Source organism: Podarcis liolepis, assembly GCF_965112155.1.
Source record: "Podarcis liolepis genome assembly, chromosome: 11".
In the NCBI taxonomy this organism is placed as follows: domain Eukaryota; kingdom Metazoa; phylum Chordata; class Lepidosauria; order Squamata; family Lacertidae; genus Podarcis; species Podarcis liolepis.
In genome coordinates, this window is record NC_139565.1 from 36,442,516 (window position 1) to 36,458,476 (window position 15,961).

The following is a 15,961-nucleotide window of genomic DNA, read 5'->3' on the forward strand; positions in this document are numbered from 1 at the left end:
CAAGTGGGTGGCCATCACTGCCTCTTGTGGGAGCAAATTTCATAGTTCAACTATGTGCGGTGTGAAAAAGTAGTTTCATCTGTCTGTTCTGGGGCTGTGTATACACATACCCTATGAAACACACAAGGGTTATTTTTTTTCACAGTGTACACAGCAGTTTGCAATTGTACAAACAAGGGACGCTGTGGGTTAAACCACAGAGCCTAGGACTTGCCGATCAGAAGGTCGGCGGTTCGAATCCCAGCGACGGGGTGAGCTCCTGTTGCTCGGTCCCAGCTCCTGCCAACCTAGCAGTTTGAAAGCACGTCAAAGTGTGAGGACTTCCGGGTTGGTGCCTCCGGCAATGGCGGAATTCCTCTGATCGGGAGGAATTTGCCCCGTGGGAATTTGGGTCTGTACCGCCATGGCAAAGGTGTAGACCCGTAAAAATCACAGGCGGGAGAAACCTGTGAACATGGGATTCAGCGGGCACCTTTTGCACCTCCCCTACTCGCGGGGAAACCCGGTTTCGGGGATCCAGAGCGATGTGGGGTGAGTGGCGCGGTGCTTCGAATCGTCTGCTTCTTCCACGGAGTGAAGCCGCATAGCTGTTGTCAGAGAGCACTGACTTTTTCCTGTGGACAATTTGACTCTAAAGTAATTACCCGTGAGTAGAGCTGAATTGGGAAGAATTGGATTTTTAAACATTTAATCTGGCATCGAAACGGGGAGGTTCAATACAGGAAGTCCGCCTCCCCCTTTTGTAGATAAACTGAAGCAAGGAGGCTGCAAGCTAAAGTCTTGGAAAGCCTTTTGTAAAAGACTAAATTTCCATTGGTAAAGAACTAACCCCCCCCCCCTTTTTGGAGACAGGAGAAGGGGGGGAGTGGTGGACTGAATATGCCTGTAGGAGAGAGTTAAGAGAGTTAAAATACCGCCGCTCTGACCCTGGAAACGGGCTTCTAGCAGGATTGATGTTTTTTGGAACGTCCATTGACAGCGTTTAGAACGTTCATTGACAGGTAGCTAAACAAGAGAATACATTGTTTCTACTGTCTCCGGTTGTTTTCAAAAAAAGGAGGAAAGTAACTGAAAATTGAAACTAATTTTGGATTATTGAAACTGTGTTTAAAAGAGGACATACTGACCGATACAAATAGAAACTGTTTTCCCCTAGTGGAAGTTTTTGAAATTGGTCACTTTACAGGAGCTGGGCTAGGGGAATTTCCAGCTGCGAGATAAAAAAGTGTGAGACTTTGGAATTGACCTTGAATCTCTTAAGTGTTATGGCAAATGGAAAGGAAAAAACAGACGGGATGTCGACAGAAGAGGCCTTAGTGGCTGCATTATTGAAAATAAACGGTTCGCTGGAACAACTTCACAAGAAAGTAGATGTGATAAATGTGAAAATGGATGCTACAAATATTGAAATTGACTTAATCGTAGAAAGTTTAAATAACTTGGGACAAAAGGTGAATACCAATCCAGAAACCATCCAGAAACTGACACAGGAATCTACTCTGATACGGCAAACTGCAGATGAAGTCAGGGGAAAAACCCTTGCTGCTGAATCTAAAGCAATACAACTGGAGAGGAGAGTCCCATCCATACAAAGACAACCTGATGAACATAAGCTGACATTCGTTATGATTGAACTTAAAGAAGAACAGATGAATTTGAGGACCAGAGCCCTATCTGAACTGGAAAAGGAAAGCTTGACAGAGTTTCAGGAGGCGACAGGACTAACATTGGTTGAGAAAGAGAGGTATTTGGGGGTTAGTATGACCACCAAAAATGTGAATCTGTTTAAGGATAACTGTGAAGGGTGTTGGATTGAAGAGAAGGGGGATTTGGAAATATGGACAAATCAGAAGTTGTTACTGTTGGGCCGAGTTACTGTGGTGGGGTTGAGGGCTGCTGCGTTGCTGGGGATGTTGCTTTTGTTTCAAACATTGCAAACTTTGGATGGGATGGATTGTTTCAGGAGGTGGCAGAGGGATGTTTCTAGAGTTGTTTGGCAGGGCAGGAAGCCTCGAGTAAAACTTAAGATATTGATGGATGCCAAAGAAGGAGGTGGACCTGCCCTGCCAGAACTTTAAATTTCGTTGTGAACCATCTGCTTTTTGCTGGTTGAGAGAATGGTTGCTTCTTGAAAGCACTGAAGTGTTGGACAATGGCAGACGAAGTTGATGGACTATATGGAATTGGCGGAAATGACTGGCAAGATCCGAGACCAGGGAGAAGAGTCGGTGGAAGAAGTTTGGAAAAAGTTTAAAGACTATTTATAGAAATATTGTAAAATTAAGGAATGTTAGAAAAATGTTGGAATGAAGTTATATGGCTTTAGTAGAAATGTCATAAGGAATTAAGTATAAATAGATTAATAGAAAATTAAAGGAAAAATAAGGCAAGAATGTGTTAAGATAATTATAGGACAGAAAACAGAGTAAGATGGAAAGGAATTGCTGAAACAATTAATAGAAGTGGAATACAAAAAGGGAGGTGTGAGGAGGTCGCTGGAAATAAGTGAATGAAATATAACATATTGAAAATGTTTGAGGTGTTTTTAAATTGTTTTTGCTTGTTTTTGCTTTGTTTGTTAGTCCATGTAGCGTTTTTGTATTGTATTTGTATTGTTTTTTCTCTTTTCTTTTTTGTTTGTAGTGTTGTGTTGAAAATGTTGAAAAAGTAATAAATATCATTTTTTTTAAAAAATGAAAGCACGTCAAAGTGCAAGTAGATAAATGGGTACCGCTCCGGCAGGAAGGTAAACGGCATTTCCGAGTGCTGCTCTGGTTCGCCAGAAGCGGCTTTGTCATGCTGGCCACATGACCCGGAAGCTGTACGCCGGCTTCCTCGGCCAGTAAAGCAAGATGAGCGCAGCAACCCCAGAGTCGGTCACGACTGGATCTAATGGTCAGGAGTTCCTTTACCTTTTATCACACAATAACATCATTTAACGCAGAAGCCATGCTGACTATATACACAAGGGGGCATGTTTTCAAACCAATGAGCAATGGTGTTCTCTATTCCTATTCCCTCAATTACTGTTTCAGTAGACCCTTAAAAATATTTTTACACTCTTTCAAAAGAGAGGGGTTGGAAATTGGTGTTTTGATATAAAGACAGCTTCCCATTTAGGCACCACACGTTTAAGTGAAATTGCGTGAACACCACTGAAAAAGCCAGCAAACACCCTCCAAACCACCTTGCTCAAACTCCAATTCGCCACAATTTGCACAAGGGCTTATGGGATTGCATTTGCAAAGGCTCATCAGATTGTTACACTGTTTTTATGCCTTTTTGTGCAACAGGAATGGTCACATATGCCTTGAATGCATGTAAATGGGAAGTTGTTGGTACTGATATACAGAGGAAATGTAATCAATCTATGGATTTGTTTAGTGACGATGCACAACCTACATTTCTTCATACACACATACATACCAGAAACAAACATGCAAAGGCAAATTATCAAGACAGGCGAAATGTCCTGGTCACCAAAGAACCTTCAGTTGCACTTGAGGTGGGTGGGGACTTCCTTGTAGAACCTTCTGGGGAGGAAATGGGTCTGAAGGGCGCTTCATTTGGTAAGAGGGACTACAATGTCTTTGTTTTAAACGCAAAAAGTCCCAGGTTCAATTTCTAGCATTTCCAAGTAGAGCTGGAAGACCCTCAATCTGAAACACTGGAGCAATGCTGCCGATCAGTGTAGACAATACTGAGCTATATGGACCAATGCAATAAGCCATCCTCAGATACCCGGTGCCTTGTGGGTCATCTTAGGGAAATAAAAGGCTAAGGAGTAAACCCTACACAAATCTGGAATGAAGTAAAATGGCTGAACAGTCTTGTACACCTCCTTCCAGCAACTCCAGCAGCCAAGCTGGTGCTAAATGTTCTGGTTACCAGTCTCTGCAGCCACAGCAGGTGCTGTGATTCTCCAGCAGTTTGACCTCACCCCCAGAGGCGCACTCTGTTGTCTCTCAATAGAGAGATGGATGCTAAGAAAAGATCTTCAGATGAATGGCAATATATAAATTTAATATATAATAATTAAAAATAATAGTAGAAGACAACTGTTCTTCTGCTTCCTTCCTGCAGCTCCATGTACTGTACAAGTGTGGACCATGTCATATGAAGCTGCAGTGAGAGAGGGAATCACCTGAAAACCAGAGGACTCTTGTGTCAGCAAAGCTCTCACTTAAATAACATCCTTCCATCTGATTTGGGATTATTCTTCCTTCCCACTGCAGCCCTATACCCCATTGCTGTTCACTGTTCAGGAGCATGCACACACACACACACACACACACACACACACACACACCATGGGGTTGTCAGGGGTACAGTGGATTGCAGAAGGAAAAATAGAAAGAGAAGGCTGGTTGAGCAAACTGTAAACTTATACTAAGAGGGCTTTACAATGCAGGTATCACTGTTGTACAAGACAGCAGGGAAGAAGCGAGGTTGCTTATCCTAACAATGGCAGTATGCAACTTTAATGAGAGGCAAGGTAATAAAAACATACATCACTTACCTAGGAATATTATACACAAACAATAGGCTTATTTGGGGTATAAGATGGTTTTGTGAATATAAACGGCAAGTTAACATTTCAATAAACATTAATGTGAATATAAATTGTAAACCAACATTTCAACTTTAAAGTATACATACTTGTTCCTCTGAAGGATATGGCAAGGTGGTCATCATTGAAGCTTCTGTTTCTTCAAGGTGTTTTATATGAAGCTGAGATTTTACATTTATATCTGTTATTTGTGTGCAATCACCATCTGTTTGGTCTGGTGTTGGTTGTTTGTCTGCGATGATGAACCAACTTCCCTTGCCTTCTGGCTGACAGACAGATGCTGCTGCAGATTCTGACAAGGAGTTCAGTGCTGTGAGAAGCTCTACAGGCAGGGCATTGCTCTCCTTATTTACAGACTTAGCCATAGAAATAGCACCATCCTGATTTTCCAATATGTCAAGCATTTTGAAGGTCTCAGAATCATCAAGTGGTTCCATCAAATCTTCAAATTCCACAGCCATTGTTTCATCTACACTTATACTTGATTGCACTGTTTCAAATGGATGGTTTTCTGTCATATCTTCCTTACTGACAATTTGAAAAACCTCTGACATCTCTGTATCTTGTGGAATTGAATCCTCTATTGCATCCATACCAGAAAGAAGGCTTATTTCTGGAGACACTTCAACATTTAAAGTCTCTGTAAGCTAATGATAAAAACATATGCTAATTTAACACTCAAAAGCACACATTTGCAAAGCTTTCTTCAAAGAAAATGCTGCTTCCTCTTCATAGCTCTTTTTAAAATAGCTTTTTTAAATAGCTTTTTAAAACAGCTGTTTTTGTACCTTCCCCAGTTCTATTATATTTCTTTTAATCTGAGACAAAAGTGCACAATTTACTAGACTGTATATTTACATAATAGTTTTAAGATACTTAAAGAAAAAGGGTTTACCTTGATACACATTGCTAAAAACTTTAATGGTTTCTTATGATCCCTCAGTCTACTTCCAGGGAGCTTACAGCCAACTTTTACTCGTTATTAGTCTTTTACATTTAAATGTTTTTCTCAGTATCATTCATTCATTCATTGTTATATTTTTTCTTATGACATGAAGGCATTTGATGCAATTGTACTGCTGAAGCTATGTATTTTCTGTGGTCTTTAGATGGCTTTGTGGGTTGATATGTATTGCTTAAAAACTGGTTTTATTTTAATTTTCTCTGTCTTGTATTTTCTATTTTTCATAACGTTGATAACTCCCCAGAGGAGTGAGTTAATGGGAAAGTATAAATTGATTGATAAAAATATTTCTATATGCCCATTTACATAAAATATCAAAGTGCTCCACAGCATAAAGTACCATAACACAATACCAAATAATAAATTTAAAACCTGGTCCTGTTATTAGCCTGGGAACCCACCCAGAAAACATATATAACCCACTGTAAAAAAGCTGAAGAAAAACTGTTTTCTTTAGTACAATTGGAGGTCTACTACTAGAGCATGAGCATAGGCAATATGGTGGGCTCCAATAATCTTCTTGCTTTCTCCAGTGTGCTGTGATATTATGACAAGTCAACCAGCAGAGAGGGGGCTAAATGGAGTGAAATCTGCTGGGATAATGCTAGCAAGACACAGGAAATCAAATAAGTGGACATGAGAACTGTGGTTGGATAGGATGACAGGGAATGATCAAAATGACATGGATGTCAAGGGAATCAAAACCCTTTCTGTGGAGAAACTTGGAGTACATGGTTACTAGAGATGCCACCTTCCTGTTCACTATGCTATGGAGGTCTTCACTTGGGAGGGTGACATTTTGTCTTTGTGGCTACCCTGTTATCTTTTGTGTGTATCCTGGATAGAGTGAAATCACAAAATTGTTTAGCTATTGCCATGCACTGATTGGTGTCTTCTGTGTATGAGTAAATGATGGGGTGTCACAAGCACACAAAGTTTAAAAAAAATTCTCTCTCTTCCATGGTACCAACAAAAATAGTTACTCTTGAAATGCAAATGGCAGCTTCAAAGAAGCTATTTTGGTCAGGACCATGGCAGGGAGAAGAAAAAGTTAAACTTCCCTTCCCCAAGGTTCCAAGGCTGCTAGTTACATAAGAAAAATTGTGTGTGTTAATTTCATTCATGCAATTAATATCACATCTAGTTCAGTGCTCATAATAGAAGCAATGGAGCTACTGCAGGAAAATTACAAAAATACATTTTCAATACTCAACATACTATGTTGGCAAGTCTCACCTGTTACATTCTTTCACAATCATGTATGGTGTAATAATTTGTATCACAATAACTTCTGCACTGTATCATTATACACATCCTATGGGCATGCTGATTGATTTGCATAAAAACAGGAAGCTCAAGCTCAAGCTCAGACTGAATGTTTGAAATGACATCTTTGTTAAGATTAGGTAAAGGTAAAGGGACCCCTGACCATTAGGTCCAGTCGTGACCGACTCTGGGGTTGCGGCGCTCATCTCGCTTTATTGGCCGAGGGAGCCAGCATACAGCTTCCGCGTCATGTGGCCAGCATGTCTAAGCCGCTTCTGGCGAACCAGAGCAGCGCACGGAAAAGCCGTTTACCTTCCCGCCAGAGCGGTACCTATTTATCTACTTGCACTTTGACGTGCTTTCGAACTGCTAGGTTGGCAGGAACAGGCACCGAGCAATGGGAGCTCACCCCGTCGCGGGGATTCGAACCGCCAACCTTCTGATCGGCAAGCCCTAGGCTCTGTGGTTTAACCCACAGCGCCACCCGCGTCCTTGTTAAGATTACAGTTATTTGTTTGTTTGTTTATGTAATAAATATCTGGAGAAAACATGTTCGTAGGCTTTCACGGGGGAAGGGAGAATTCCATGAGGCATAAATTAATTGAAAAACAGAGATTATATAGTTACAATTGGGGGGGAGGGGAACACTAACAGACCTACATTTCTGTCTGTTTCCAGAAATCCAGCCACTTCAGAATCTAAACCTAAAACAACAGCAAATAAGTGAATTTTAAATTTTCTTTTCAATGCATATCACTTTGAATATCCTTTAAAACATAGTATGGTCTTTGAAGGGAAACAGTAAATACCAAATTTAGCCATCCTGGAACTGAAGGAAAAAGAGCTTCTGACCACCTATGAGGAAAGCATAGCCTCTCTTCACAATAAAGCTTCTATTAACGTTATACCTAGTGTGTCACCTAAAATTAATCTGTAACTTAACAAGCAGAACTTGTATCCAGAAGCTTCCCCTTACACCAGTGGGAACATCCCTTGAAATACAAATAGCAGCTTCAGAGAGGTACTTGTCATCAGGACTATGGACTCTCTATGGCCCCAAGACTGCTCAAACTTGCCTGTGGCAGCTATTTACATAACCAAAAAATGTGTCTAGTTTGCCCTTTACAGGCACAATTTGTGTGCCTCTACATTTCCCCCCTATGACTAATAGCAGCTTCTGGGGGTAGGGCGATTTGGATCTGACCACTGACAACCAGGACAAAGGGTTAGACTTCCCCACAAGGACTGATCCCCAAGCAAACTGGGACTTTCATTTCTTAAGAAAGAAAAAGGCGTGGAGAGTGTCAATCATGGAATTTCTATGTAACATCTAATTTGGACCTGATGGATGGCTTTTCTATTTTGAAAGGGATAAACAACAGGAACCTTTGACAAGCTTGCTGATGTCACTGGCATACCTTTAATGTGTGGTTGATATATTGTGTTTATTAGATTTCTACTATTGTTGCTATTTTCTACATTGTGATTTTAATAGAAGTAATCAGTCTTGTGCAAAATATGTGTACTAAAAAGGCAGTGTGTACATTTTTATATAGCTATATGAAATAAGATCTTCTTGCAGCCAAATATGGTTGAATCTCATTAAATCTCCAAGTACTTTGTGCAATCCATTATAAAACTTACAAATTGCAGACTTTCCCATTTTATTCACCAACATTCTTTTGTATGTTATTTTGCTTAACATCTAACCTTGAATGAAAGTACTTATGAACTTGAAAGTATGTTCTCTATGTCCTAAGGCAGCTACAGCACTATTTAGGTTTTTGGCTCATGGCGCTCTCCCAATGTCCACATATGCACCTGTTCCAGTTCACAACTTCCCATGTTCAGCATGAAAGTCTGAAGGGGAATGTTACGAGTGAGTGTGCTTACAATTCTTCTCTTGATTAGGAGCTCTGCATTATCAAGGGTCCTGATCGCAGGGAAGTTTGTAAGCACATTCACCCAAATGCACTTAGAATCCTCCTTCAAATGGTGCTAAATGGTGGGCCTGAAATGGATGTATATATTGGGGCTGGGTTGTGTATGTAACCCCTCCCTAGTTTAAGCCCTATTTAAGCTGAATAGGGCTAATGAGAACAGGTACCTCCAGGGTATATGAGTCTTCTGCTCTGGCAATTTAGTTCAAATCCAGAATTATGGGATGCAGTATGAGGGCAGGGTGGGAGGGAGGAAGAAATCATTTCACAATGGATTTAGGTAACCTTCCTCTTAATGGACTGCACTGCCTTGTGAAGTTCTAGGTGACCACGCTAATAGGCATTACGTAAAACCACTGCACAGAAAGTAACAGTGGGAGGCCAATTACAAACTCCTTTCTGAGACTGAAACTCCAAAAGCCATTTAGTTCCTTACTGTGCTGTATATAGATACATCTGTTTGATATTTTCTGCAAACTGTGTAATAACTATACTTAAACAAGTTACTCTCCATTACATAAACATGCAGATAAAAAGCTTGTATCATCCATGTACAGTAGCAGCTGGTGAATGATCAAGTTGGCAAATACCTGTAACACTGATGGGACAGTTTATCCCAGCTCTAGAAAGGAAAAGAACAGATAACATTAATTAACTTTGCATGTTTGGGTGACTTAGGCTTGATTGTAATCTCTGTTTTACTCAGATCCTTCACACTTATTTGTAGGTGATATAATGATGAATGTATGGTAACAATTTGTTGCACACAAATGCATGAAATCATCAGGATTTCTAAAGTGCTTAAAAGGCACTATTTCTAAAACAAAACATACGTATGTTATCTAACACTTTAACAGTTGAAATCAGGGAGACTAAGGCTGCAGTTGTAATCATATTTACTTGGGAGTAAGTCCCAATGAGTATAGTAGGTCTTACTTCCAAGCAAACATGGACAGTATTGGGATGTAAAAAGATAATCAGTTCTAACTTTTTTCCATCCAATTCTGCACTTGGTGGTGCGTGACAGGTGGCCGATATAATGATACATCCAAATTACCGGTATGGCATTAGAAAAATGATGGTTTTTTTCTTACTCAAATAAAAAAACTAAAACCTCAAATCTATCACTATCTTTTTATTGCTGATAACAAAACATTGCTCTGGCAGGGTCCGAGAGCGCTCCTTTGCCATCTCTCTGACTACAGTCCTGAAGCTTGGGCTGTTCAATGAAAGATGTAGATTGTCCAGTGCTTTTTTTCTAGAAAAAAGGTGCTAGTACTCAGCCTACAAGGGAGGGCTCTCAGACCCTGCCAGAGCATTGCACCTCCCTTCCTAAGCTGGGCAGAAGCTTCCCAGGCTTTGAGAAGGGGGGTGTGAGGGATCCTGCAGCCCTCCTGCCTCCTTCCCAAAACTGGGGAAGCTTTAGGAAGGAGGTGGGAGGGCTCTCAGACCCTGCCAGAACATCGTGCCTCCTTCCCTAAGCCAGGTAGAAGCTTCCTGGGCTTTGGGGGAAAGGTGCAAGGCTCTGAGGGGGATGGAGGTGCTGGTACTGCATATCAGTGCATACCACAAGATAAAAAGCACTGAGTTTGTTCGTATATTTTTCTGAGTATCTGAGAAACAGGTTAGCATGGTAAATTTCCTTCTGAATAAAAGGTGTGTGATTAGGAATACAGAGGAGGAATACAGATATAGTTAAAAAATAACAACCCACAAAGGGCACATGCTCAAGGCAAAACTGAAGGCAAAGTTGCAATCAAAAAGCCATCTAGCACTCAGATATCTGTTAGACTTCCTGCTCCATGACCTAAACACATGACCTCTAAAAATGTAGCTTCTCTATTTCTAAATAGCCTGTTATGGTGATATCTAGAAATTAATTTGCAAGATTCAGACCTGATAAAGAAAGATAAGGCATTCTGGTTTTACTTACTCCTGCAAAGGAGTGAGCTACTTATTCATGTCCATTAAAATCATTTTATAAATATGAAGTGAACTGTTCTCTATCACTTCTGTAACAAGCATGTAAGGGCAAAATATAAAAAGAAACACAAAGCACTGTGGATGCATTTTGAGCTCTCTCTGTGTGTATGTGTGCCCACAGTATTCCAGCAAAGCAAATGCTAGAATATCATCCTGCTACTCCTTGCTGGCTTATGCTTTAACTACTACTTCCTCCACCTGTCGGGGAATGAAGCAGCCCACAGCCAGTTGACTGAGGTGGGAGCATTATACTGTTTGCTTCCATCACAGGCATCCAGCTGCAAGCGCTTTCTTTTTCAGGAAGAGGTGGCAGTGGTAGTGAGCGGGCAGGTGATTGAGCAGGGAAAGGAACCACCCGACAGTGGGGTACCAGAGATGGAAGCAATGCAACCTCCTCTTGCGTCAGGCAACAAGCCATAGAAAGCATCTATCAACGGGAAGAGGAGGGGACAGTCACAGCAGCAGCCAGAACATTCAGCAGGAAGAAGATAATATATAATCATAGAATTGTAGAGCTGGAAGGGTCATCTACTACAACCCCCTGCAATGCAAGAATCTCAACTAAACAGTTCTTGGTTTCAATGGCAGATCTTCCTTTGTTATGTCCCTGCATGGTTGTTGCATGGTTGTTAATTCAGCCTTGGAAATAAACCCACAAAAGTCATCAGTCTGCTAAGAGGTTAGCACTGTGCATTTTCAGATGGATTTGCATAGGAAGGAGCTTTCCTTCTCTCATGGCTAGAACAGAAACAAAGTGGACTGACCTAGAAGGTCTCTTTCATGAGTTCCATCCATCCTCCACCAGCTTGCTCACTGGCCAACATAGAATTCTTGGGTGGATAAGGACTACAACCAGGCAATTTGTTAAAGCCATGGTTCCCTTGATTCTATGAATATCAGAGTATATTGATGACTTGAAGAATACTTACTAGAATACTTATTAGAGTTGTTAGTTAAGGAAGACAGAAAAATGAGAAAGCATCATCTTTAGACTGTAAGTCTAAGTGAAGCTTAGCAAGGTTTGAAGGAATAAGTAGCAACCAGGTGAGGAGACTGAAGGAACCAGGACAGATTGGAACAATGTACAGTACATTTTGTACTAAACAACCTGTAATTAAGATTAAGTAACATAATTATGTAACTGAAAAATCTAAAGGATTCCAACAGCCCAACACATCTGATGAGTTATATTGCATGAAAAATTGCAAAATTAGATGATCAGGTGATTTTTAGTTGTAATTATTGGATTAATGTCATAATTTTCTGATTTTAATTAAACCCTGCTTGTAAGTACATCCATTCATTCTGATGCAATTTCTGGCAGATGTAACGCAGAAAACATCTGCTTACATCCTTGAATACATTAACAGATGTCACACCATCTGATATTTAATACAGAACCTATAGTAATAAATCTTCCCTGTTCAATATTTCTATTATTAAAAGAAGCCACACCTGAGTGGTGAACACAATAAACTGCCCCAGCTTGGAACAAGAGATGCTATCTCTCTTGTATTTAAAAGGAATTTATCCTATCCCACATATATCATGTACTTTCTCCTGAATCTTGCTCTTTTAGACCCATTTCTCCACTGTCTTTTGCTACTATTTTCAGCTGGGGGGGAGGAGGTTCTTATTCTTTCCCTACAACACATTGATCACAGCTAACTTTTTTATGCATTAGATTAAAAAAACCCAGCCCTACCATTAGATTGAGACAACCAACCATAGCTGTCAACATTTTCCTTTTTTTAAGGGAAATTCCCTTATTCCAAATAGGATTCCTCACAAGAAAAGGGAAAAGTTGACAGCTATACAACCAACCCAGGCAGGAGGTGCCGTGGGTGTGAGTAGCCCCCACAGCCACTCCCCAGGGTCCTCCCCCGTCCACCATTCCTATCTTACTGAGCCAGCAACCCACCAGTAGTGATGCTTGCTTGTTGCTGGACTGGGCAAGTAAGATGTTTCCCAACATATCAGAGACAGCAATGATAGGAAATACCCATAATCATAGGAGCCAACTCCTTGGGGTCGATGTCCCTTTGCTCCTCACAATAAAATATTTGGGGGGCTGCCCCACGTTGATGGACATTGGCATTCAAATATGTGGCATGTGCCACATATTATGATCAATTATGCAGGGTGGGGCTTACCTGCCACCCCCCCCCCAATATTTTATTCAAGTTGGCACCCCTACCCCTAATCAGGTGAGCAGGCATTCCAGCAGGCATCACATATGTATTGCTCTGCTCACATGATACATGTTGGTGGTGGTAGCAGCTATGGTGCCGCCGTTGCTTTACAGCATTTCAGTGGGAAGTGAAAAGACACCAGGTGGAGCAGTGAGCAAGCAGCACCAAAGTGTTGGAGGAAAGAGCTGCATGTGCCCCACCTACTGCCCTGCACTCCCTATTGTAGCCTGCTGTCTTGTAGTGCAGTAAAACACGCACCTTGTTAGTTCATAATAAAGTAAGATTGAACTGCCTATCAATTGGTTTCTGCATGTAGAATGCAGAGGGCACTATCTTTAGCGTTTGTCTCAAGAAGCAAGTTGCCTTGGGTTGGTCCTGATTAGGTGATCAAAGTAAAAAAAAATCTAATTAAAATATTTTAATCATGAACCAATCAATGAATATGTGAATTTTAACACATATAGTAGCTCTGTTGATTACAGCGTGCTGCTGATAATGCCATGGTTGAAGGTTTGATCCCCATAAGGCACATCTGAATGTTCCTGCATTGCAGGGAGTTGGACTAGATGATCCTAAGGTACCCTTGCAACTCTATGAATTTATGATTCAAGTCTATGATTCAAGGTATGCTATATTTATCATAGAACTATGCTATATTTATCCAAATAGCAGAATTTGGTCAAAATAAAGTTCTGCTGGATCTGGATTTGACATTAATAAACTAAATCTAGCTCAATATTCAAATAATGGATCAATGCCACTTCTAAATGGAATTATGACTCAGTTTTTTACATAAGAACAAACAAAGGTCCACGTGCACACTGTCTTCAAACTCTGATACTTCCAAGAGTGTAATTTAATGAAAGGACATGCATAGATACAGTACCTAAACCAGGACAGCAGGCACTAGTCTACACAATTCCATGTTTTACAAGGCATACAGAAATGAAATATATATCTTTTTATGCAAAGCAGCAAATTTATTTGTTTGTTTCATATTTGCATGAAGTACATAATTTGTTTCTTTTTAAAAAAATGACGACCCCCAGTGGTGCAATAGGTCAGTGCATCTGGCTGTTAACAAGAAAGTTGGCGGTTCAAGTCCACCCAGGGACGGGTGTGGGCAGGGTTTCTATATTGCAGGGGGTAGGACTAAATAACCCTCAGGTCCTTTCCAACTCTACAATTCTATGATTCTCTGAAAATGTATAACATAGTTAATTACATTCCTCAGTTAGTTACTTAACATAGTCCAACATTCTTCAGTAACCACACCCTCAGGGTTAGTAAAATTCATACTTATGTAACTGTTCTCACTATCCAATGGAAATATGTACTTCTTTAAAATAACCTGGAACATTCTCACATAAGTTACACTTAAAAATAAAACAAAAATTCCACCCCTTTACTACTTGTGCACAAACTAAAAGGTAATTTAGTTATTAATTGCCATTCACTTATATTCTTAAAATACCACTATCCTAGTCTGAATCCCAGGAATCCTTGTTTGAAGAAAGCTCTTGTTTTTGAAATTATCATTTGGATATCTGACTGGATGCATTTTACATTCTACCTCAGGAGATTGGGAATGCAAGCAGACAACATAGGATAAATAATTTCTTCTATGTAACTGACAAACGGAAAATCATTAAGTCCTTTATATTTTTCTCTACTTTTTTCTTCGTCTTATACAGTGGTACCTCGGGTTACATACGCTTCAGGTTACACACTCCGCTAACCTAGAAATAGTGCTTCAGGTTAATAACTTTGCTTCAGGATAAGAAGAGAAATCGGCGGCGGCAGGAGGCCCCATTAGCTAAAGTGGTGCTTCAGGTTAAGAACAGTTTCAGGTTAAGTACAGACCTCCGGAATGAATTAAGTACTTAACCCGAGGTACCACTGTATACGTCTCTTCTTTTTATCTTTTTTCTTCTCTCTCCCTCTCTTTACTATAGTGTCCTCTGCTCTGGGCTGTTATTGGGGTTCAGGATTACACACACTTGAAGATTATGGATGGGTGGAAGGACCCTGGATAAGAGCCAGGGAAGGGAAGACCTCCCAGGGTGAGTGACTGGAAGAAGACGGGAAAGCTCCCAGGTGAGAGCTGGGAAGGTCCACTATTTTTTGTGTGAGATAAGGGTTAAGAGCAATTATTTTTTTCCTAGATAAATAGGTGCTGGTACTCACCATGAAGATATTACAGTAAGTGCCACACAACTAAAAAAGAGGTGCTGGTACTGTGTACCCTTGTGCACCCCCTGAAAAAACTGGTTAAGAGTCAGGACTCTGCATTTTCTTTTCTCTTTGTTTTTATCTAGGTTTATTCCTTTTGTTTTATTGTATCACAAAAAAGCTTTAATAAAATCTTATGGGGGGGAGGAGAAAGAAAACTATGTTCCTGTCTCTTCAGTACCAAATATTTGTACTGTATATCATTTACTTATTTATTTAAAAGGGAGGATATGCTGGGTTTACTCCTGCCAAGAACTTAGCTAGACTGATATGAAAGTTTTAAGGAGCTGTGGTATTTAGAGCACATTTCCACTGCAGTGTGGTAAAGGTAAGAGAGAGGTTAGAGACTCAGGCCTTGCCAAGGCCTTGCCAAAAACCTCTGAGATTTTGCCACCCCATATAGATTCAGGAGCTTGATGCAGAAACCCTGTTCACAAGACATACTGTTATTTGCGAAATACTGATGTGTGGTGTTGGGAGAGGGATTGCACCAGCTGCCTGTGCCCCCAACACCATTGATCTCACAAACCCTTTCCTGCTTTTGTATTCGTTAACTGAACTTGAGGAGGCAAGAGTTGCAAGACACACCTTCAGGAAGCTTAATTGCCATTTTTACAGTGAACCGTACCTGAACCCTTTGACTGAAGACTATGTTTCCAAATAGGGGACCTCAAAAAAGCACAATGAAATCCCACGGGTGGTTGGTTGTATGCTTAGGACCGTGAGTGACTTTTGTTTTCTGTTTGGGACGTTATGTGGAGGAGAGAGTAGGCAGTCATTTAGCACGGTTATATGGGCGGAAGGGCCACACACA

General features: G+C 40.6%; 1 protein-coding gene across 9 annotated transcripts in view; it reads right to left on the reverse strand.

Moving 5' to 3' along the window:
* Nucleotides 1–15,961, reverse strand: part of ANKRD31 (ankyrin repeat domain 31) — a 54,919-nt gene that overhangs the window by 38,254 nt on the left and 704 nt on the right. For 5 of the 9 annotated variants that reach the window (XM_083465151.1, XM_083465154.1, XM_083465152.1 and 2 more), the window contains exons 2-4: nt 9,331–9,362; nt 7,461–7,504; nt 4,660–5,217 (exon numbers count right to left, since the gene is read on the reverse strand). The exons of 1 other annotated variant lie outside the window; for it this stretch is intronic. In XM_083465151.1, coding sequence (XP_083321277.1) covers nt 4,660–5,217; nt 7,461–7,504; nt 9,331–9,362 — 634 coding nt within the window. Of the gene's footprint in view, nt 1–4,659; nt 5,218–7,460; nt 7,505–9,330; nt 9,363–15,961 lie in introns of those variants that run through there. 3 more of the 9 variants (XM_083465156.1, XM_083465153.1, XM_083465150.1) reach the window with 3 other exon arrangements.